The 23,945-nt window shown below is 37.3% G+C and overlaps 3 protein-coding genes across 5 annotated transcripts in view; 1 reads left to right on the top strand and 2 right to left on the bottom strand.

The window, feature by feature from the left end:
• LOC111865107 (protein O-linked-mannose beta-1,2-N-acetylglucosaminyltransferase 1-like) overlaps positions 1–4,450 on the bottom strand; it is a 9,026-nt gene extending 4,576 nt beyond the window's left edge. Inside the window, exons 1-2 of the mRNA XM_033751684.1 lie at positions 3,643–4,450; positions 2,047–2,155 (exon numbers count right to left, since the gene is read on the bottom strand). Of these exons, the coding sequence (XP_033607575.1) occupies positions 2,047–2,155; positions 3,643–3,677 (144 nt within the window). The 5' untranslated portion in view covers positions 3,678–4,450. The remainder of the gene's footprint in view (positions 1–2,046; positions 2,156–3,642) is intronic.
• A 5,255-nt stretch (positions 4,451–9,705) lies between these two features.
• Positions 9,706–19,954, bottom strand: LOC111865104 (zinc finger protein 716). The gene is made up of 8 exons (XM_023852837.2): positions 19,912–19,954; positions 18,090–18,246; positions 17,501–17,610; positions 15,935–16,010; positions 14,586–14,956; positions 13,655–13,781; positions 11,769–11,965; positions 9,706–11,097 (listed from the first exon to the last, which is right to left on the bottom strand). Exons 2-8 carry the CDS (start codon positions 18,216–18,218, stop codon positions 10,137–10,139), a joined length of 1,971 nt encoding a protein of 656 aa, XP_023708605.1. The 5' UTR covers positions 18,219–18,246; positions 19,912–19,954; the 3' UTR covers positions 9,706–10,136.
• Positions 19,955–20,001: 47 nt separating this feature from the next.
• Positions 20,002–23,945, top strand: part of LOC111865105 (exopolyphosphatase PRUNE1) — an 11,651-nt gene continuing 7,707 nt past the window's right edge. For 2 of the 3 annotated variants that reach the window (XM_023852839.2, XM_023852840.2), the window contains exons 1-2: positions 20,207–20,432; positions 21,836–21,990. In XM_023852839.2, coding sequence (XP_023708607.1) covers positions 21,973–21,990 — 18 coding nt within the window. In that variant the 5' untranslated portion in view covers positions 20,207–20,432; positions 21,836–21,972. Of the gene's footprint in view, positions 20,187–20,206; positions 20,433–21,835; positions 21,991–23,945 lie in introns of those variants that run through there. The other variant, XM_033751685.1, reaches the window with a different exon arrangement.

Below are 23,945 nucleotides of genomic sequence, written 5' to 3' on the forward strand. Positions count from 1 at the left end.
TACATCCGCTCCCCTCTTAAGACAAAGCTCGTCTCGAGCGGTTTCCTTTCAGCTCGCCAGAAGATCACATTCATCCATCGCTTTCTCACATGGCACATTCACTCTCAATGGGGAGGCCGGTTCTTCTATTTTACCGGCTCCTCTTCTGTGCCCTGCTCCTTTTTCCGTTTTGGAGGGGGTCGACCCCTCCATAGTGTCCAATCCTTGTGTTGCCGTAGGCTGACAGAGGATCCAACCATTCCCTTCGCGATCTTCTCGCTGACAATTTCGTAGATGGTCTTCTTACAAATTCTCCCTTCTTGGTGCGATCGCTGTACTGACTTACACCCTCCGATGACGTCCTTGGTTGTCACCTTTTCCGTCTGGCATCCGAAGGTTCCCTGGGGAATTTCCTTCTTGAAGTCACTTCTCCAACGTCGTGCCACTGTCGCGCGACGGGATATCTTCCTGCAGATGGCAGCCAACTTTATTCGGGACGCATGATCTCCTCGGGTCCAAGATTTCCTGAAGATGTTCCTCTTGCGCCATGCCACTCTTGCAGAGCGGGACACCTTCCTGCTGACGACGGCCAATTTATTCTGGAGTCCGCAATTTTTCCGTGTCGGGTTCTTCATAATTCGTCGCTTTCGGTCCCTACGCCTTTTCTTCTTCGGTTCTCCGACCGGCATTACTTCGGCGTCTTCTATGGGTACCTCTCGTAGATCTGCCGCCTCAGGTTTCCTGTGCACTGAAGCCGGCTTTTCTTCTTGTTGACGTGCCTCCGTTACTAGGCAGGCCGTCGTCTCTCCGACCGGTATAACTATGGGGACCACTTCTTGTTGTGCCGTTGCAGGTTTCGCGTCCACTTGGCAGGCCACCGTCTCTTCTTGGGTAATCGGCATCAATTCATCTGCAGGTTCACTGACCGGTATCACTGCGACGTCGTCTACAGGGACCTCTCCTTGTTGTGCCGTCCTTGCTTGGATGGCTTTCGTCTCCGCTTGGATAGCTTCTCTTTCTGCGGCCAACTTTTCTCGCCAGGCTTTCCGGTCGGCGCGTGCTTCTATGTCGATAGCCCTAATCTCTTTCAGCATTTCTAGTATTAGCTGAATGTCTTGCTCCTCCATTTCCTTTTTTTTTAAATTCAATACTTCTTCCTAAATCAAGGCGTGTTTAGGCTCGTAAAATTCTGACACCAAATTGTCACGTGTCTTGAGTTCGAATCTCGTTGATCACGTGTGTAAGTTCAAATCCCGTTGATCACGTGTGTAAGTCCAAATCCCACTTCTGACACCAGTTGTCGCGTATCGGGCTTATATTGCGACAAATAAATTCTCGCTGTATTTTATATAGCGAATTTTATTTCACATCCGCTCTCACAATCACCCAAATTACAATCTGACGATTACTGCTATCTGCAGTATCACAATTAGTACACTCCAAATGCCAGAATACAACTGACTGGCTGACTCTACCTCTCGACTCGGCGGCTGTCACAGTACAACTCTACTCGGCGACTGTTACTGTAGAACTCAGTACAACTCCTGCGGTAGCCACACTAGAACTGAACTGGTAATTGCTATGCAGCTCACTTATATAGCTGCAGTACTTGCCTGTTGCGTAATGAGTGCCACGTCACAGTAGGACGTTGATTACAGGCACGTAGCGGTGCGCATTACGTCACCGCGTGACGTCACCGCGGAGGGCTGGCGGGGAGCGCTACGTTACCGTGGGGTGGAGGGGGGAGGAGAGCGCTGACTTACCCGCCGCGTCACTGCTGGTGGGGGGGTGGTTCTCCTTAGCGCACATGTTACTCTACTTCTATCCTCAGGGTTGAATATTCAAGAAGAACCCTCTTCCTCCAAATCATCGGTAACCACCAACATTACAAGAAAACACAGTGTCATAATGCAGACATCACCATGTGAACAAATGTTTTTCATAACTGGTGCAAATATCAGAGAGTATGTGCCATTGTAGTTGAACGACTTTTAAAATGAATAAAACACAATAATGATTAAATATATTAGAAAAAAGATACAAAATTGATGCAGTAAATATATTCACCTTTTTGTCTGGTATGAAGTTCTCCTCAAATAGTGATTTTCCATGATCCAAAACAAGACCTCTCTTGATCACATCTACAATTAATTCTTCATAATTGTTCCTGTTTATGCTGTAAATACATTAAATAAATATTAAATATTTATCATACAAAAATCTAAAGAAAATTCATTGCCTAATTTTTCATTAGAATTTCAATTCTATAGCAAAGTGATATAAATTCTCTAAAGTAGAATATCTTTGATTGTGCATCATTATCATGCTCAACATGATTTACATACACAATACATTTTTGCTTTTTTGAAATTTGGTATTAAATTGTGTAACCTATATAGGATTATCTATAGGAACACTATACTGGAGACCTTACTGTTCACACAGGACATTTCTTCTGCAAGTTTATGTTTTCTGCACCCCAAAAAGATATTTTACAGAGAATCTAGTACTATACAAGGTGAAAATAAAGACTGGTACAAAGGATAACCAACAGTGTTATAATGATATCATACAAATACATTTCAAACTTGAAGTCATTTTCTCCTATGTGATAATTACAGTTAAAATATCCCTGTTACATGTATTTACACAACTAGCGATATACATATATGTTCTGGCTGAGGAGGTAGTTTCAACTGCATTTCAAGGAATGTTTGGATTATGTGACTGTACCGAACTTGACAGATCATCATTAATCGGTTCATTACTTCAGATACATACATATGTATGACACTCATGCATTTCATTATGAAACCCTTGGGTATTCAGCTCAGGATATTTTTTCAATAAATGCCCTGCTTTTTAACTATTAAGGGAGGCTTTGTTTTTCATTTGAACTGTTTAGTTCATACAAACAAAAGTACCCATTCGTGGCCCAGGACATGGTAACTTTTCTTGTCAATGTCACAAGATATAGCAGACAAATTACATAGAAGGGATAACAGTCAAATAACACAAACATATGATGAATACTCTTCATATCTTAATAAAGCATACTCATCAGATTAAAATCTGAGAATGAGGATTCAAGTTTTATCCAAAACTTCATTCATCTTTTTCACATTGCTTTAATATTTGTAGCCATTCAACATACTGGCACAAATGCAGGGTACATTTCTTAATAGCTTTGGGTGTTGTGTATTAGATTTGTTATAAGAAACAGACAAGAAAGTAACAATTTTATCTGTTACATTAATGAACTGGATGGGAGATGCTAAGAAACAAGTCAGATTTAATAAGAATTGACTACAGTAAACATGTCATTCACCTAGATTTCAATGTGCTACATGAAAAGTTTTGGGTCACTGATAATCTTACACCGGGGTGGTATTTTCACTTAGACCATGAAGGTGAAGGCTGCAGATTCCCCACAAATGCTGATACCTACATACTGAATGATATAGTGTCATAACTCAGAAATCCGTTATCTTCGTATTTACCTCTTTTGAGAACTCCAAGCTCATATGCATATAGCAAAGGTTTCTCTTATCCTTAACTGAAACCTACTTTGAATTATATGTAAAGGTTCAAGCGTATGCCTTATCCTTTAGATATATTCTAGTTAAACTTCCTCTAATTCTACAATACCGAAATGTACTAAACCTTCTCAGGTGTTGGCCATTTGGATTCCAGCTCATCTTTATAGAGAGCTCTTAAGGGTCCATCCGAGCCCTGGCATGGTTTCCACTCTGTATAACAAGCTTGAATCACTGCTGGTGTGCTCATAACCCTGGTCATTCCAGGCGGAGATGCAGTAAAGTGTCTCGTCCTCCTCCAGCAGTCTCTTAGTCTGGCTGAAGTAACTGCAATGTACACACTGTACCACTATTCGTATTAATCTGCTTATACATTTGGCAAACATTCCATTCCTTGGATTAAAATGAAGTGACTTGATGGAGCAAAGTCCTTGAAAAGTTGACAGTCTTTATCATCTGGCCATGAAACGACTTCAACATCTCTAACCTCTGTATGCATTACAGTACTCATAAGATTTTGCAGCTGGACCTTGTCATGAACCACCTGAAACAGGAGCACAACCTCAAACCTTCTTTTTCAATTTTATGTTCCTTGTATAGGTCTCCCAAGTGATGTCTTTCCTTTACTATATTTCAATGCATTCATCCATCTCACAGTGCTACATGCCCAGCCTATTTTATTCTCCTTGATGTGACACACACAGGTTGAAACTGTTCAAGGTTTAATCTGGATAGGAGACAAATGATCACTATATAACTGTATACAATCATACAGACTTTAATTGTACAGATGTAGTCAGTTCTACAAAATGTTTCAGTCACTGAATGACCACTATCAGGTGGATACTGGAGAATAACCAGGGGTTTACTGTAGTGACAGCATTTTTATTTTCTACACAGCCATTACCCATTTCACTAGACACCAAAACCCTAACAGTTCTCACCTGAAGAAGTCTGGAGACACATCCAGACTTCTTCTGCAATAATTACGTATCTGGCATTGGGAAATACGTTGAATGTTGCTGTGAGAGAAGCTTTGTAGTACTGAGATCCTAGTAGACGTTGGTTTTGTACTGGTGGGCCGGCATCCTTAACGATCCTTAGTAAAGTGGCTTTGGTTGGAGCGAAGTAAGTGGAGGGATACAAATAATGGAAAAATTAAACACAACGGATATGTGCATAAGTGTGAGGAAGGCAGTAACAAAATATCCTACAGGTAAGGGTGAACTGGGGGCCGGTCATGGTAGCCAAGCAGTCTAAGGCATGTACTGTCTTCGCTCGCTTGGAAACCAGGATCATGGGTTAGAATTCCACTCAGGGCATGGATGTTTAGTTTTGTGTGTGTGCGTTTTTCTGTGTTTGTGTACAGGCAGAGGCCTTGCAACGAGCTGATCACCCACCCAAGGAGTCATACTGAGTGTGTAAGATCTAGAAAAACCGAAATGAACGGAGAAGTTCGTGGAGGTAGGCCTAGGCCCACTGGGGCTGTAGTGCCAAGAGGAAAAAAAAAGGGTGAACTGGAATTTGTTGTGTAAATCAAGTGAAAACATGTGCATGTATCATGCTTAAAGTTTTAAAGCCAAGCAATTACTATATTTACCACCTGCTTTAACATACCACAGCTGTGCATTCTGCACACAGTGGATTTGTGTGTTTCATACAGTTCTCACAGTAAATAGCGACTGCTGACCCAAACAACATTAACCAGTTGGCCTTTGTAGCTAAGATGGCAGAGGTCATCTCCCAACCCATTTTATCTTCATTTGTGCTTTCAGTACAGTTCAGATCCAGTTTCACAAGGGCTACAGTTGATTGGTATAATGTAGAAAGTTTTGTGATTGTTATGCCAGTTTGTTGGGACGTAATTTCACCTAAAGTAATTCTTTTACCCAGAAATCGATCAGTCACACATTTTTTTACCTTCTAGTTTGACAGTTTTTTCACATTCTTTGGCGCTAGTCTGTATTTAAGATTTATGGTCAGTTTCAGTAATGAAATTAGTGCCCTCCTTTGTCACATTTTCTTCTTCGGCACTTTTAATGACCAAGCAGTTTCCCTGATTTTTATTAACATTAGGATCACCAAGAGAATATAAGGATCTGGAATATCTGCCACTTTAGTTTGGTTGGATAGGAAGGATTTACCAGTAATTCTGAAGTATGAATAGCAGTGTGAACTATGAAGCATAATAAATATTTCGCAAATTATAATTATTATTACTGTTCAAATTGTTTCTTAAAATTATTTAATGTTATGGTTCAATAACAAGTAGCCCTCTGCAGTTTATGATAACTGTCTGAAGCTTCAAGGGTTGACAGCTTGAATACAGATGTGCAAGTCAGTGACATAATTAACTACATGCAGATGAATGATTCCAAAACAGTCAAAAGAGGTAGGCAGATATATATATATAGATCAATAAGACAGATACAGACAGACAGACATACATACATTTTAACCTTTACAAACAGTCATTTCGTGCATATCTCACCGAAGTTGTATGCTGCTTATAGTAGGGTTAGGGCCCTAAAATATGTCTAATTTTATACAGAACCAACAGAATATTCAAGTCAAATATTTTATGTATTTCTGTTCTTATAAGTAGGGTGTTGAAGCAAATTAATGTATTGCTATATTGGGTTTTTGGACTTCATCCATCATCCTGGTTTTTAAGATAACTAATAAAAACATGCCGTTTCGGAAACTGGATCTGTTTCCGTCCTCAGGTGAAGGAAAAACATCTATTCTGTTGGGTCCGTTAGAAAGAGCTAGCCTCAATCACTGGACCACTGGTGTTTTTCCTTCACCTGAGGACGAAAAACAGATCCAGTTTCCGAACCGTCGTGTTTTTATTAGTTATCTTAAAAACCAGGACGATGGATAAAGTCCAAAAACCCAATATATCAGTGTGTTATACACCATTGTCATAATCCTATAGTAACTACAAATTAATGTATATATTGTAACGTGTTGTGTTACTGAGTTCGAATCCTGTCGGTCACGTGTGTAAGTCCAAACCCCACACCTGACACCAGTGTAACGTGTTTAGTCACTGAAGACGCCATTCAGATTGTTAATTAGTTTATTTAACAACCTACAAGTATCGGCTACAATTAATTATAACACAGTTGTGGGGTTTCACAATTTATAACCCTATTCACAATAATCTGTTCACTCTGTCTTCAAGAGTCTTCACGTATTAATAACGCGGGAGCTATACAAGTCTCTCTGAATTACACACTCCAAATATAACTGTACTACAGCACACACAAAGTCTTGAAAGCACACAATAAGTCTTCCACTCGCTGACTTCTTAGTTATCGCACACTGTCACATAAAATCTTATAACCACGCATTCGGGTCTTCTTACCGCGACTGCTGCTATATTTCAATTCAACTCGTTGGCTGCTGACTGGAGAACTGTTGATCACACACTAACTCTCGTTTGCTGCTCAGCCAGCTTTTATTCCGTTTGCTATTGCCTGTTGCCGGTGTCAACAGCGGCGTTGCGTTGGGGTGCCGCGTCACAAAGGGAAGCTGTGCCACATCACAGTGCAGGTGGGGCTACGTTACCGCGCGGAGGGGGGAATGGAGCGCTGACTCACCCGCCACGTCACTGCTGGGTAGGGGAGGGGTTGTCCTCCATTGCGCAACATGTCACAGTATGTATTTATTAATGTGTGACTCTTCTAACTTCAGTAGTGACCGCCATGTTATCCACCATAGATTGTTACTGGATTGTGCTGTGAGACATGTGTTTCTTAGCTTGGTCAGGTTTCATTGGTACATTTGGGTTTGAAATGAATATGTGAGACAGTTCTTAAATGTTGATAACATGTCATCCCCTTTATGAGCAGGCCTACATTTGAGGCCTTACCATTTTAATATCATATTGATTTGGTGTTCTTTCCACCACTTTTTATTCTTTTCTTCTGCCTCATTATCACAGTGGTGGTGATGTAGGTATCATTTCTATTACTGCTGGACTGTGAATGTCTTCAGAATATTCTTGCCATCTTTTCATTTGATCATCTTTGTAAGCAGAGCCCCATCTTTGTTTTTAATAGGTTGCATACCCTGATATTTCTTTAGACAATTTTCTTGTAATAAATTCCTCTTATGTCTCTTTTCCTTACAGCTTCCTCAGCTTTATTTGGTTGTTCATTCACTCACTTCCTTTTCTCTCTTCTGGTGTTCCATTTAACTGCAGTGTCAACTGCCCAAGATTCTTCTTGAAATTTTTTTTTCTATTGCTAATGGGGTGGGACTAAGTCCCTTGTACTGTGGCTGCTTCCGGCCTATTGTATCGGCTCCAGATGATAGGTGAGGGTGATTGTGGAGCAATTGGTGGAATGAAGATTGGCAGGGAAAATGAAGTACTCGGAGAAAACCTGCCCCAGCGCCATTTTGTCCACCACAAATCCCACTTGACCAGATCCGGGATTGAACCCGGCCCACCGCAGTGGGAAGCCAGCAACTAACCGCTTGAGCTATGGCGCAGCCATTCTTGTAATTTAAGTTTTTTGTTTCTTGTTTTGTACGTGTTTAACATCATTTTTATGTGTTTCCGTTTCTGAAAGTTTGTCCATGCTTCCTCAGGCAACCTATCATTTTTCTGTATTTCTCTAAAACCTAAAATATTTTCAGCAGTTTCCAAATAAATGCCTTTAATTTCACTCCACGTTTCTTCAATATCTTTATCATCTGAACATTTAAGAGCTTAAAACAAATTTCTTAACTCCATTTTATATTCTTGTTTAAGTTGAGCATTTTCTAGTTTCTTTACATCTGGTCTCTCATGATGTCATGTTTCTTCTTGTTAGCAGTGATTTTCATTCATAAACTTGCTACAACTAGGTGATGTTCACTACCAATATCTGGTCCTTGTTTTGTGCGAACATCTAGAAGGGATCTTCCGAAAGACAGAATCTTTGCAATATGGTCTATCTGATTTAGAGTTAGAAGGTCAGGAGAAAAACAAGTATTTCAGGTTGCAGGAAATATCAAAATATGTGAAGCATTTTTGTCTTAAATTTAAATTTTGTAGTATTTTCAAAAGTTCAAACTTTCAAACATTATAAAATTTGATGGTCAGTCACATTTTTATATTTAATATTTGAAAACACATTTTAAAGACTGTTTACAACTCTTCTTTGATTATTTTCAATTTCTTCAGTATAGCTCATGGTTCCATTTCACTATTCTTAGCAGACTATAAAAAGATGTATGGGACATGGAGGTTAGTGTTCCTGACAATGCTAGTCATTGGCACTAAATGGAGGTGAGAGGCCAGCTTCATGCTGCAGTCAGTTTACTCTGAGGTGAAAGACCACATTACTCATTATAAGGATTGCTGGATGGACTCAGCAGATGTAGGGAGACATTCCAGTACACCACATGAAATGCATCCTGTTTGTCAAATCTGTGAGACCTTCTATGATCAAGGTATCCAGCAGCCAATGCAGTGTTGGGGAAGATGTGTGGCCTTGCAGGGGGCATATGTACAGAAGGACTAACTCACATACAATTTTTTGCATGTGTGTTTCTGTTTCTTCTGGGTGATGACTTCCCCACATACTGCTTACCAGTATGAATCACCTGTCATGACTGGGAGTTGTGGGGTTTTCATCAGTAATTCCAAGTGTGTATAAACATGCATATCAAGGGCCACAGAGAGACAACTGAGCATGCTGAATAATATATATATATATATATATATATATATATATATGTCAAAATATTTGGTAAAAGAAAGTAAAAGAAGTTCATATGGTGAGAAGCTTCATTGCTTATCACAACCATAAGATACAACTTCTTTATTAAAAACGTCACAACACAACTATATCAAGGACAGTGCCTAGCTGGGTTTTGCTACATGTTTCGGCAGAACCAAACTAGGCACTGTCCTTGATATAGTTGTGTTGTGATGGTTTTAATAAAGAAGTTGTATGTTATAACACAACAGGATGCATGAAATAAAAAAAAAAGCAACCATAAGACATAAAACCAGAATACCAGTTTGTCATTTACAAATATAATATGGCCATATAACACAAACACTTCAAAGATAGATCACCCAGGAAGTAGGGGTACACTGTTTCTTGAAGTGGTTCAGTGATCATTTGATTGGGGTTATGTCTCTGTATGACTTAAGAACAGTTTTCCTATAGCATACATAAAAAAACAGTTCTCATGTTGTACAGTGATGCTTTATTGTCCATATTAAAGTTTCAATTTGCCATTCTATGTGCCTGCTGTTGTATAAATAAGCAACATGATTACATTGTGATGTGTCTGCAACACACAAAAGCCTCAGAATATAACAAGTTGTAGTAATTTAGTTGAGCATAAATCTACCTATAATAGCAAATAATCCTGAATATGACTATAACTTAACTCTGTGGCCTGCAGCAAACTATACCGACTGAGTGGCCACCACTTGTCGGTGAACTTAGTGCCAACTTTTGTGGATAGAGGGTGTCGCGTGGTCAGTGCAGCGAATCCCCACGGCCATTAATCTCAGTCTTCTAAACAGGAATATGATCATTATATAAAATTTAAAATGTTTTTCAACAAACCACACTGATATTGTGAAGACTCTTATTATTGCATGGCTTACAATTATTTGCAGTTACTGTTCGCAGTTGCTCTGTGGGGTAGAGTACTTCTCTTCCCACCAGTGTCCTTTTCTTGTATATGACCCTGCTTGTTAATTTTAAGATTTTTTGAACTGGTAAATGCTCTGTTACATATTTCATATATATCTATAGGGGTTCTTTTATGATGATACTTGCATAAGCTGGACACTGGCCTGAATAAAATCTTTCTTGCTAAGTATGTCCTTTCTTGTTTGTGAATTCGGGTATGTGTCCTAAAATCGTTAATATTTGAAAAGCATTTATTGCATAATCTGCATACATGAGTCTTCTCTTCACAGTGTAAATGTAGATGCTGGGTGAACTGATACTCATCTACAAAAGTCTTGCTACACAGAACACAGCGATGAAGTCTATTTCCAGTGTGGGTTGTGACATGCATTCTCAGAATGTCTGCATTTGCAAACGATTTATTACATAATTTACATCGATACGAACAGTGTCCAGCAGGAAATCTATTTTGTATTTTCTGATTATGTGGACTGTCAAATGCCCCGTTATTATTATCATTATGAAATTTATATATATTACCGCTGGCATATAACTTTGATTCGGTATGAATTTTTACATGCTTTTTAAGTTTATGGGAATCGTGAAAAACTTTACCGCATATATTACATTTCTGGTACCTTTCTCTAAGGTGAATTTCGTAATGTAGCTTAAGTGTACTAGCATTGAAAAATGATTGACTGCACAAGTTACATGTGTATACTTGTTCTGCTCGACAAAGAAAGAACGAATGTTGAGACACTGAAGATGTGCATGCGTCATCACTTCTCAGATGCTTCTCTTTCGATCTTGGCAGTGGCAGATTCACAAGTTGGCTGGAATTCTTCACTACTTCACTGTATGAGTGTGTCTGTGTGCTGTACTTTGTGGGTGCTGCAGTAAGACCACTGTTAGTAGTACCATTCTTTATCACCAAACTGAAAGGAACAAACCTCTCTAATAACTGACATAGTAAATATACGGCTTCAGTTCAGGCATTCCTCTATCAAAAGTACAATTCCAACTTTAAAATCTTATCCTTTATAGTCCTTTCAGACCCAAGAGATCATAAACATATACATTTTGAGAAAATGGTTTCCAGTAGAAAATAAGATACAATTTTTTCTAATTCAATTTGTAATGCATTCTTATGACACAAATATAAACTGAGAAATCACCGTTACTGAACAGCAAGACTTACATATTTAGAAGATCTTACTGTTGATAAGGGACTGCTGTACTTTAATTGTACAAGTATATTTTCCCCTTTTCTCACAACTTCATAATTTATTTACATCCATAAACTGTTACACAAGTACAACTGGACAAATACTACAACTCAACAACTCCTAAAAATGTACAAAATGATATATAAGACTAAGGTAGGCCGCACACCGGAATACGTCAAGACACGATGTCTGCAACATGATGCAAAGAAGCACAGTTGAAACGAATGAGATTATGAAAACTGCCGCACATGATCTGAGTCATAATGCAGACACAGACCCCACAATCTGTCTCATTTGCTGTTGTCATCAAAGATTTATGGTAAATGTTGAAACAGTTTCTTACAAGCCGAGAGACCACAAACTCTGAAGTGTATACTGACCTGCTTTCTTCCAGGTTCTTAGGCTCTGCAGTTGCACACTGCATTACTTCATCTTTAATTCGTTTTATATATAACTTCCTGATATCTTGTTCCTTTATACTAAGATCATCATCAGCTTTCTCCTTAATTTGTGTTGTATCTGTGGTCTGAGAAACGTGATCACCAGTATCATCAGCACGATTAATCTGTGGACTATCCTGAAAAGAAATAAAATGCTGTGAACAATATCATTGCTTTACTTATGTGCTATTTCTGCATCTATACTAGAATGTCAGTGCACACAAAAGCCAGTTTATGTCTTCTATATTACACTTGCAGAGAATGTAGTTACTTTCAGTATCAGAAAGATGGCGTTAACCTTCAGATGGTCTCGACACATCATTCATAATATATGCAGACTTCCACGTCTTTCATAATTATAAATGCTTGGGTTATGCTTACCTGAAAAGTTTGGGAAAGGAATAATGAAGGGGCAAATCAATGAAAGGGGTTCGAATAGGAATTTGGAGGAAAGGAAAAAAGGGGTGATGACAAAATAAATTATTTTTCTAGAGACACTGCACCTGTGCATGTGCCAAGGAGTTCCAATCAGATGATATGATATACTTCATATAGCAAATCAAGAGATTTTCTTATGAATCTTTAACAGACTGTATAGCAGGTTAGTAACAGTTTAAAAACAATTCGAAGAAATTTGATTGATTGATTGACTGATTTATTTAACATCCATAACTGTTACATTATGTACAATTGGACAAGTCAGTTTTTTAAAAAAATATATGAGATTAAATATCACATCAAATGACTAATAATATAAAAAACCATAGAAAAATAACATAATAAATCCTTTAAATATGATAAAACAGTGGATGAGAATAATAAGGCAACAAAAGCTAAACTATAAAATACATGCAATAGCTAATTTCTCTATTTAAACTCTTTTTATACACTTGATGAATATTTTAAGAGAGAATGATTATACAACTAATGTTTTCTAATCTAACTATTTGGATGATATGGCCTACCAGTATGTGGAATGGCAAGTTATGAATTTGACAGTGGTTTTCCCGTGACCTGTGTGTGTTATCCTGACAACTTGGGCTGTCTGTACGAGGCCTGATTGTATGTTTTATTGGACTAGGGCCAAATGATATGTAGTCATCATGAAATTTTAATTTTGTAATTTTATAAATGTAATGTTTTTATATCTTGGATTTGTTATATATGTATAAGATATTCTGTTACTTTTGATGAAAACTTTTATCTTAAATTTNCAGGAATCTTCGGGGGGGGGGGATAAAGGGCTGCTGGCATAAGGCTGACAGCCACACTGCCATCTGTGAGCTGTCTAGAACATGTGAGAGCCTTGACATCTCACAACCTCATGGGCCTGTTACAGGAATAGCTTTTCTTTTCGTGACAGTGGGTGACTGAGTTTGTTGCATAAACTTTCAGTCAAAGTTGACTATCTTGAGCTTAACATCACATGCATCAGTAGTGGGTCTTTCCTTATTTCATTTCTAAGGAGTCCTGATTCAAAGTGCAGGGGTAGATATCTGAAGAGATTTGATAGGTTCCCTCAAACAGGCAAATATCTGGAGTTGTGTGTGTATAAAGATCAGGGATGGTATAATACTTTTATACTCAGGAGATGGATGGAGTTATTTTGTAGATATTGTGGGCCCAAGGCTTTCACAAGAAATATTCCACAGTTCAAAAGTTGTTAAAATTTCCATTGGTTATTTATGAGTGGGCACTGATATGAAAATAACAGTAATAATAATTGAATTATGTGCCCCTCTTGATATTAGCATATCCCGTTGAAAGTACTGCAAATATTTACAGACAAGGGATCCCAGAACTTGCCTTCATTTCAAAATACAAACCAGAAAACTGCTAGAAATCTTCATGATTTGATCATGGTTTTTCTTCATACCACTGTCCACGTGATTGTAATTGTGTATAAACACTGAAGCCAGTTCACTGTCTCCAGAGTTGTCATCACATAGAAAACTGTAAAGAAATGGCATGGCTGTTATAGGTTCACAGAGAATAATTTAAAAGAATGGAATAAATGAAATACGTGCTTTTATATTCTGTGTGGAAAACAAATCTGTTTCCCTATTTGTGAAAGCCAGTGCAGAGACACGCAGGAAACTGTGTCCCCACATTTTCTCCAGACCCAAGCTTAAGTCTCTTCAATAGCTGTACTGATGAAAACATTATTTGCCCTAAAGCTTGGCCAGATTTTATAACTCAGGGGTAATCTCATTATTAGTATTGAAAAATGTAATGCTTGGCTTGTTCTACATAGTAGAAAGTAAAGCTATCCCTGTAACAGGCCGTGGAAGCCCACAGGGTTGTGAGGTGTTTAGGTTCCCACATTTTCTAGACAATTGGCTCATAGATGGCGGCTAGGTTGTCAGCCCTACGCGCCAGCCGCCCTTTACCCCCAAGCATATTCTTGGTACTCATTTCTGTTAGAGGCTGAGTCGACCCCAGGGCCATAATGCGGCTGGAAGGATTAGGTCAATTGAAAAAAATCCAATGACCTCATCGGGACTTGAACCTGTGACCTTCCAGCTTGTAGCACAGTGCCTCAACCAACTACGCTACCATATGTCCCACTTGTTTTATATATGAATCATAATTTTTTCTTGTCCAAAAGAGAATGCACTCTGATGTGCTCTTTGAGTGACTTTTTTTAATTTACTGATTGTCAGAATGTTCTTTCCTGAAGACCAGACTCTGTCTATGGGAGAACCTGAAAGTGCCAAGACATATCCTGCATAATATTATAACGTTTTACTGACCTACCTTACATCCTGTACATCCTCTACAAATATTTCATGTTCTTCAATTTTAATTTCATCCTTCACTTCACACTTAACATTAACATATGCATCATTTTGGTGCAGTGAATGTTCTTGTGAGATGTTTTTCTCCATTTCATTCTTAATCAGTGGATCATCCACAGAATAGTTTTGGTGCTGAAGTTCTTTATTCATTTCTTTCTCAATTTTTACAACAGTACTGTTACTGACAGCTTTGGCAGTTTCTCGTCCATTCATGTAGCCTTTCAGTACTTCAACTTCTTTTGTATTGGCATATGGAGAACAGTCTTCAGTCAATGCTCGATCAAGCTGACTGGTGCTTAGGTCAACTAGAAGTACAGCTTCAGTGTTATCCTGAAAAAGAAACGTACAATATATATGATGGTATTCCAAACTGGAAATGGTGGCAGCACTGAGTGTGTGATGGACGGAACTCTTTGAGAACATTTTGTCTAGTCCAGAAAAGATATGAACTTTATCCTTATGGCGATCAGCAATTTGAGAAAAAAAGACAAACAAAAGGCATTGTAAAATAACGGTATGCCGTTCATGGTAGCCGGGCAGTCTAAGGCATGCACTGTCTTCACTCACTCAGAAGCCGGGATCATGGGTTCGAATCCCACTCAGGGCATGGATGTTTGTGTGCGTTTTGCTGTGTTTGTGTACAGGTAGAGGCCTTGCGACAAGCTGATCACCCGCCCAAGGAGTCCTACCGTATGTGTAAGATCTAGAAAAACCGAAGTGAACGGAATAGTTCATGGAGGTAGGCCTAGGCCCACTGGGGCTGTAGTGCCACGGAAAAAAAAACTAACAGCATTACTTATATGTAGGGTTCGGCAGAGGCATTTGGTTGCTTGTCGATGAGTGAAAAATCAGGGCCTATGAATGGAAAAATCTTTAAAATTTATTTGTTAATATGTTCTCCTGCTCTCTTTCTTAATTTCACCATAGATGCTGAACAGTATATTTGAAAAGTAAATGTTATACACATTATACCACATACAGAACAGTATTTTGTCTTGTATGAGCAGCATGTTTGTCAGCAATCTGTAGGCTAACATGAATGGGTGCACTTTGTCTTGTGGAGAAATGTCTGGTGGGTAGAATTTTTGTCACTGGTGAGATGAGCCATTATTTATTGAGACACTTGTATGCCTTCACGTGTTATCACAGATATGCAGAGCAAATATTTAAGTATTATTTGGGAAGCAAACATGGAGGAAATGCGGGCGCATTTAATGATAGAAAAGCTATAATTGCAGCTGAGACTGAACTGAAGAGCATGTCATATCTATGTCTTTTTTACATTTTAACTTGTCCTGTTCCACTTACCAGTTGATATACTGATGGTGAATCTGGCTTACTGTCAGTCTCGCCATGTGGTTTATGGCTATTTCCCCGGTCCAGACTGGAAAAATGATACAAACAACAATGATGCTGCCAATTGCTCATACATGTTATGAAATTCATCTAAATTATATTTAAAAATTCAGTTCCTACCTCACAGGAAATGTGCTAATGTCTTCATTATGAATATGTATCAGTTAATGGTGTTGTGGGAAATAATCACTATTTATTCTGAGAATCATACTAACTAACTGGAGCCGAGCCCTTCTTGAGAAGTGGTCAGTTGTGGAGCCACTCCAGAATTCCCCAACATTTTAGGGGTCTTGAAGGTGCATTACCATGTTCACAGGAACCCTCCACTTGTACCTATCCTCTGACAGGCATACAAAATCCATAAATATACTTACTGTTGGGAAAAAATGCAGAGATTTTTATTGTTAAAGCTGCTGGTACATATAGTAACCTATGTGTTTGAAATGGTGAAATGGTTAGACATATTATGGATATCAAGAAACATGTAATGGAATGTAAGAATTAATGTGCTTGAACACTAACAAAACATATGAAAATAATGCAGTAATCAAGAAATTTACTCTCAAAGTACACGATACATTCATGCTGGGTAATATATTGTGACGTACCGCCAGGAAGGCTGGACGTTAAGACGTCCATCACTGGTCAACGGCTAGCAATTCTTAGGCAGCAATGCCTAGGAAATCCTTCCCCTGCCAGATGAAAGTCTAAAAGTGGGGTTTCCACCATCGTTTGTAACGAAATGTATTCCCGTGGCAACAAGAGATTTGTTGCATAGCAGCGAGTGCAGGATACGACAGTTCATATCCGACAAGAGACCAGATAGTTCGTATCTGACAAGACACCAGGAGAGTTCATATCCAATGAGAGCTACAGACAGTTGAGCTCCAAGCAGAGCAGAAGAGACCTCACCATGATTAGCAGTGCGAGAGTGTATAACACTGAAGAGGAAACGTTATAAGTGCGAATAATTGTAATTGCGAGCGTAAACAGTGATCATCCAAATCTGAAACCCACGTAAATTTTCTTGCTGCGTTACCTAGGAAACGCGTGACAATACTATATAAAACAGGGCTTGAAGAATTATGGTAACTTCTAGATGCCAAACTAAAAATTCATGACATCCTAGAGTCTTCAGAAATATATTACATATTAGTTGTACATAAGAGACCAAATCTTGCCCCTTGACAAAAATGACTATCATGAATTTCTGCTTGTTAGCTCACAAAATCAGCTTCATTCAGGTGACTTGATAACTACTGTGTGAAGACCTGTATATCCCTACACTGCGTGATCCATGTATCATTGGCATACTAACTTTATTTCTCCAATGTTCTCAGAATATTTGTAATCATGATCTTCTTCTGTCCTTTCTCTGTTGTCCTTTATCCGTGTCTGTTGCGACATCCATGTTTTTATGGCAGCTGTAATCCTTCTGTAATGTCTGCTGTGCCTGCATTTCTTTGTGAAATATCTATGATCTTAGAACATGTTTAAGATTCTGATACAGTTACTCACACTTTTTCTTCATTACTGGGGATAGAAAGTGTACTTCTAAGACAGCGTGTGTCTTTTGATGCTGTTCTCTTCCTCAGCCTTGCATCAAGAGTGTCATTTGATTTTTCTGCCTTGAAAAAAGAGAACAGTTACTAATGTCAACAGGCATAACAGTGTAAATCCATGTGCATGTCGAATTTTGCTACCTTTCTTTTTCATTTATTAAATTACACTCATACAAATTCAATTGCTAGACATTTTACTATGAGCTACTGCCAGTGCAATTCGAAATGTGTCTCCTTTCAGCCTAATATGCATATGACAAGTATTTTCTGCCAGTATATTAGCAGAAATACAGTAATGTGTAAGCATTCAGAATCAGTATTGGTGTCAGGCGTTAACAAGTTGCGCAGTAGCATCAGTCACTGTATATCTCTTTTACATCCTCGTGATAATGTCAAATTGTGGAACAGATAGTGCAGAAATTAAGAAAGGACACTCCTCTCAACAAAGTAGAATTCGGAGGGGACTTTCAGTGGTTTATGCATTTGTTTTCCTTCCACTTGAACACTCGAGCATTTCAGAGCATTCTAATACTAGCAGAACTTACTATTTTTATTTTGAGAGCCGGAACAGCTTCTTCAATTCTCTGCAGCACAACTTTTGGAACTTTTGTTGCAAGGTCATATAACACACGTAATGCATGTCGTTCGAGTAATGTGGTGGACCTGTGTGCCATGCTACAGATTATAAGCTTTGATGATTTCCTGCAAAATAGAACATTGTCATTAACAAAGGACTAACAGCCTCCACAATCCCAGGGAATAGATGCAGCAGAATTTTAGATGACTAGGTAGATCTGTCCTAGTGCATAAACACAATGCCATAGAAGAATGCAGAGAGATTTTTAAGCTATTTAAAAATTACCATTGAGTTACACAAGTCATCTCGAGTTGGTTTGCTGGATTAGTGATAATACCCCGCTTTTATAATAGGTATTCTGATATAATTATACTAGTAACATTTTACACATCTGTAATAATATTTTATTGCTGTATGTCTTATATTGTAGTTTAGATGATGGGCAATTTCACTTAATAATTTGGCACAGTTGTCAGGGAAGGCCATGTTACTGTTGTAACTTCATGTAATTTAAATCCCCCCAACAACATGGAAGCATTGATTGTTTTATGGTTTCTAACTGTCTTTCATATGAAATTTGGAAGATTCCTATAATACAGTTGGCAGGAAATTGTTCGCACATTGCTAGGAATTTTAAACTTCCAATACCTGTAAGATATAATATGTTGAGTGAAGTAATTTTTGTTTGTCCTACATACATGTGGTCAGAAATGCTGCGTATTTGATATACCTGTATTGTCTTCCAAGGCATATCAAATGGTCGACAAAGCCACCAAAATCACAAGTCCAACAGAGATAACTTGAACAGTTAACAATATTAACAATGTAAGAATCTGTAATGAAAGCCATGATACAGAGAACTTCGTACAGTGCTACAGCCTTCACTCTCTAAATTATATAACTTTGCTTTGACCTTGTCAATTCCAATTGAAATGGTAGTTATATCAGTAGCATTTTCAACATATGCCAAAAAAAAAACAGTATTTAGGTTAGAGATTAGATGCACAGTTTTACTGTTAATTTTTTCTATGGCTGGTATGCTGGTGTGCACAGGTTTGCCTTTTCATGGGTTACTCATATTTTGATTCGTACAAGACTGTGATGTGGATTTTAATTCTGATTAGGTTCAAACTGATTGCATTTGTTTATACATTATTTTCTTGGAATTTATTTTATGCATTTTTTTAAAAGATTTTAATAATGTAAATAGCCCAGGATAGTGCAAGGGGCAGAGAATGTGATTAGGGAGAAGCTGGATACCAGTCTCCAAGTTTCCCTCATTTCATTATATGCTATATGAAATTACATTTTGATGACTATTATAATACATACTCAGCACAGCAAATGAAATAATATAAAAATATGTAAGATTTGAGGCTTTCACGGCGGTGACTATGTTAACACTATGGTGTTAACACCACATATACACGGTGCCAAATCCCAGAAGACTGCTTTCTTCAATATAAAAATAGCACAATTATACCATATTGGTATATTTATTGAGTGTAACAGAATGCTGCCTTTTTAAAATATCGTTATGTAACCAAAATCAACTTTTGATTTCATAGTCTTTTTTTTTTGTTGCACAATTTTGTGTTGTTTTACTCTCCAATGATGTAATATTGGTGTATTTTATACTTGCGATCTGTTGCAATAATTATTGTTGGCTGTATATCACTAGCTTTTGAACCATGTAAAAGTGAGATGGAAAAGCAATGGAATTAAAATGTGCAAGGTCCTCGAAAATAATTCCGTTAAGTGTTCGCTGCCATAAAAACAAGGTACTGTACTTTGCCTTGGAGAAAAACTGTACACATACACACTTAAGTTCCTCCACCATACTGGAACACGAAGTGTAGTAATTTAATTACAAACCTTCGCCTTCCTGTTCTGAAAGTAACGTCACAGAACTTAAAACGAACACAGATTTATCGCAATGAAATGTGTATATATATTACACGTTTAACAAAGTCGGACACTTCTCGCTACCCTGATCATTTTTAGATACACGGAAATCAGGGTGCCCAACTTTAGTGTACATCAGCAAACACAAACTCTAAGCCAGGTAGGTCATAACTAATTGCCAAATACTCATATGTTCGGTCCATAGCGAGATTCGAATGAAGTCATTGATGTTGGGAATATGAGAAGTTGTTTATGTTTTTAATTCTTCACCGTATGTATGGAATTGTGCAAATAATTATTCCACAAAGTACTTTATGTGAAAGAACAAGAGTTTTGAGAAATGTAGACACTGTATACGGCCTTTCTTCAGACAAGTTCGGCACCACGTCCGGCCGCAAATTTCGTTGTAAGTTGAAGAAATAGTAACTTCGGTTTCAGGGCTACGACACGATATAGCGTAATAGGTTTGCACAAACTTTTGGGCAACTTCCTATTTGCACCTGAAAATTTTAGCATGAATGGCAGCATACTGCCTTTATCTCCAGTCCCAGCCTTGGTGATGGGGACAGAATGTTCCTCCGAAACGTTGGTATGCATCTACCAAGCTGGACCGTCTTGAAGCGTAATGTGGCATTGAACATAATTTTACCAAAAAATTAAATATTGAATATGGAAACAAAATTTTATTAGAGTCAAATGAGGTAAAATTCTTGGGTATGACACTGGATAACACAATATCTTGGAAAAAGCATATAGATTCAATTATAGGTAAATTAAATAAAGCCTGTTACATAATTAGGAAAACCAAACAGTATTTAAATATTGATGCCCTTAAAATGGTGTATTACGCCTTTTTCCACTCAGTGATGTCTTACGGTTTGATTTTTTGGGGAAATAGAACTCTCAGTATGTGCGTTTTTAAACTGCAGAAGAGAGCTGTTCGAATAATGGTGGGAGCTGGAAACAGAGATTCATGTAAAAAAATCTTTAGACAATTGAAAATATTACCACTGCCCTCTCAATATATATATTCTTTGATGATGTTTGTAGTTAATAATATGGATTTATTTGCAGAAAATTCAGATATATATACAACTGTAACAAGAAATAGTTCAAATTTGCATCTCCCCTCGTCAAATCTAACAGCATTTCAGAAAGGTCCACAGTATTTTGGAATCAAAATTTATAATAGTCTTCCACGCAAAATAAAACAGTTATCCAAAAACAAAAATCGATTCAAGAAAGCACTATTACAATTTCTCCATTTACATTCATTTTATGGTATTGATGAATTTTTTGATTACACGGTTAAGAAGATTGATAATTGATTTTATTGGGATTAAATACTTAATTAATGAAAAGTTAAATTACAAGTTTTATAATTTTAAAATTATGTTTACATAAATATTTTAACATGTATTATATTTTTTGTAATTATTATATTTAATTGTTATATTGGACTATTGTCTATATCCTGAGTCTTACGAACTTGTAAAGGATTTTTGACATGTAAATAAATGAAATGAAAATGAAATGAAATGAACAGGACTTGCATCAAAGATTTTGTGACCAATCTGTCCCTATAGTACTATTTATGAGGAATGGAATTCAACAAAATTTATGAGGATTGTATTATATAAAAATACAAGTGAGCATAGAGACAATTTCTTGGACTTATTTGCTGGCCAGTATATTCATAAGAAAAGTAAAAAAAATAAATCAGGATACCAGACGAACTGAAATAAAATATAATTGTCTTCATAATGCCATCCATGTATTTTACATTGCATATTATTTTCTGTTTATCAGTGACACAAGGAACTTTCATCTGCTGGATGTTAGTTATATCCTTCAGGGTTACACGATTCTTCTAAGAGAGATATATATACTTTGGATATTTCAGGGATATAGTCTCTGCCTAATCTGCTGCTGCTCAATGAAATTAAATGGGGTCAAATTCAGAGGTATCTTATATTCATAGTTTTCTTAAGATGATGTGAAACGATGTGAAATGTACACCCCATTAATTTTTCAGTTTCTTCTCTTTGTATATTTTGAGACCATGATTGATACACATATGTTGGATCAATTAGCTGTTGATATATTTTCTGTATAAACGTTTTCTCCTCCATGCTGTAAAGTCAATTACCCTTTTAAAATGCATTTAATATTTTTTTTTGTTATTGATTGATTTATTTCGTCACTGTAGATCATTGTACATGATATAGGACAAGTCAAGTTAATTCTGAATATTAACAATTTAATATATGAGTAAGATTAAAATTACAATAGTTGATTACAGCTGATTGTTTACAGTTGATTACAATTTAAAATTAGTTAGATATTCTTATTTGTGGAGAATTTGATGGAATGAAGATTGGCAGGGGAAACCGAAGTACTCGGAGGAAACCTGCCCCAGCGCCACTTTGTCCATCACAAATCCCACTTGCCCATATCGCAGTGGTGGGAAGCCAGTGACTAATCGCTTAAGCTATGGCGTGGCCTTAGAATAATGATATGGATAGCTAGTGTAATGTTCACTGCAGAGTGATGTGCAAGTTGAATACTTCACCAGAATGTACTGTATGTCATTCCATATCATATTCTCAGCCAAATCATTTTTAATTTGAGTTCATGTCCTATGAACAAGGATAAAATGAGACACATTATAGTAAATAAGGAATTGTTCACATTCAACTCACAAATGCATAATTGTAGTACCAGATTTATCTGTGATCTGCATTATCCGCAAACTAGTCTGACACAATTCCAAAAAGGAATATGTTACATGGGGGTAAAGATCTTTAATCATTTGCCACCAAAAATCAAATCTATGTCTTAATGACTTGAAAAATTTTAAAATTCAGTTGACAACATTTTTATTGCAAAACTCTTTTTATACAGGTGATGAATTCTTTAGTAACAAATTTGCCTAGAAATAAGGATAATAGCATAAACAATTTTAATATTGCATAATTTTATGTATAGTGATGTAAGACTGTAAATTTAACACATGTTTCTTTTTATACAGGTGATGAATTCTTTTGTTATATTTTAGTGTCCTGTTGCACTGATTTAAGTCCATGATTTATTTAAACCGTCTTGCAGTGCATACACTCATCTATCTCCTTCTCTCACTCGCACTACATGTTTCGGCATAAAAATGCCATCTTCAGGTCTTACTCAATCCACGCCAAACTAGTTCATTGCATGCCTTGTCCTCACATTAAAATAACTAAAATATATATCTATCATATACATTGACAAATGCCAAACGTTAAAAATATTAAAATTGTTCAGGATTCCTCATCGCTACGTCGCACCTCACTACGCCAGTCACGCCCATCTTCCTCTGTTGGAGCACTCCTTCACTATTGTGTGTGTGTGTGTGTCTGTAACGTGAATTTTTTATTCATTAGTACCGCGTTCCATACTTTATTTATTACTTGTGGTATTATAATTTTTTAATAATACTGACTGTGCTTTTGTTGCGTCTTGCTCCTGTGACTGCGTGTGTTATACTGTTGGGCCTGCTGGTTATGTGTGTGTGTTCTGTCTTCGTTTTGAGTGAGTTATGATGTTGTGGGGGTAGGGGGTGGGGTGTTGTTATGTTGTTCTGTGTAGATAGTGTTTAATTCGTGGTATATTGGGTTGTATATTTCTTTATTTATATTATTCATGTGTGTGTTTTTCTTTGTCGTTCTATATATATGGTAGTTCTCCAATGTGTTCAAGTATTGCCCCTTCCTACTTGTTGCTATGATATCCATAGTGTTTTCTATAATACCATATGCATGTCCTGTGTTTAATATGTGTTCTGAGTACCCTGTATTGCTGTTATTGTGTCTTATGTCATGTATGTGTTCTTTATATCTGGTAGTAAATTTCCTCCCGGTTTGTCCTATATATTCCTTGGAGC

This window comes from Cryptotermes secundus, unplaced genomic scaffold, assembly GCF_002891405.2.
Source record: "Cryptotermes secundus unplaced genomic scaffold, Csec_1.0 scaffold5503, whole genome shotgun sequence".
Lineage (NCBI taxonomy): Eukaryota > Metazoa > Arthropoda > Insecta > Blattodea > Kalotermitidae > Cryptotermes > Cryptotermes secundus.

Coding starts and splice junctions, on each gene's coding strand:
- LOC111865104 (XM_023852837.2), bottom strand. CDS start 18,218: ATGGCACACAGGTCCACCACATTACTCGAACGACATGCATTACGTGTG. Junction 16,011..17,500: donor CCCAGTAATGAAGAAAAAGT/GTGAGTAACTGT, acceptor TCATTTTTCCAG/TCTGGACCGGGGAAATAGCC. Junction 11,098..11,768: donor AAGAACCTGGAAGAAAGCAG/GTCAGTATACAC, acceptor TGTTCCTTTCAG/TTTGGTGATAAAGAATGGTA.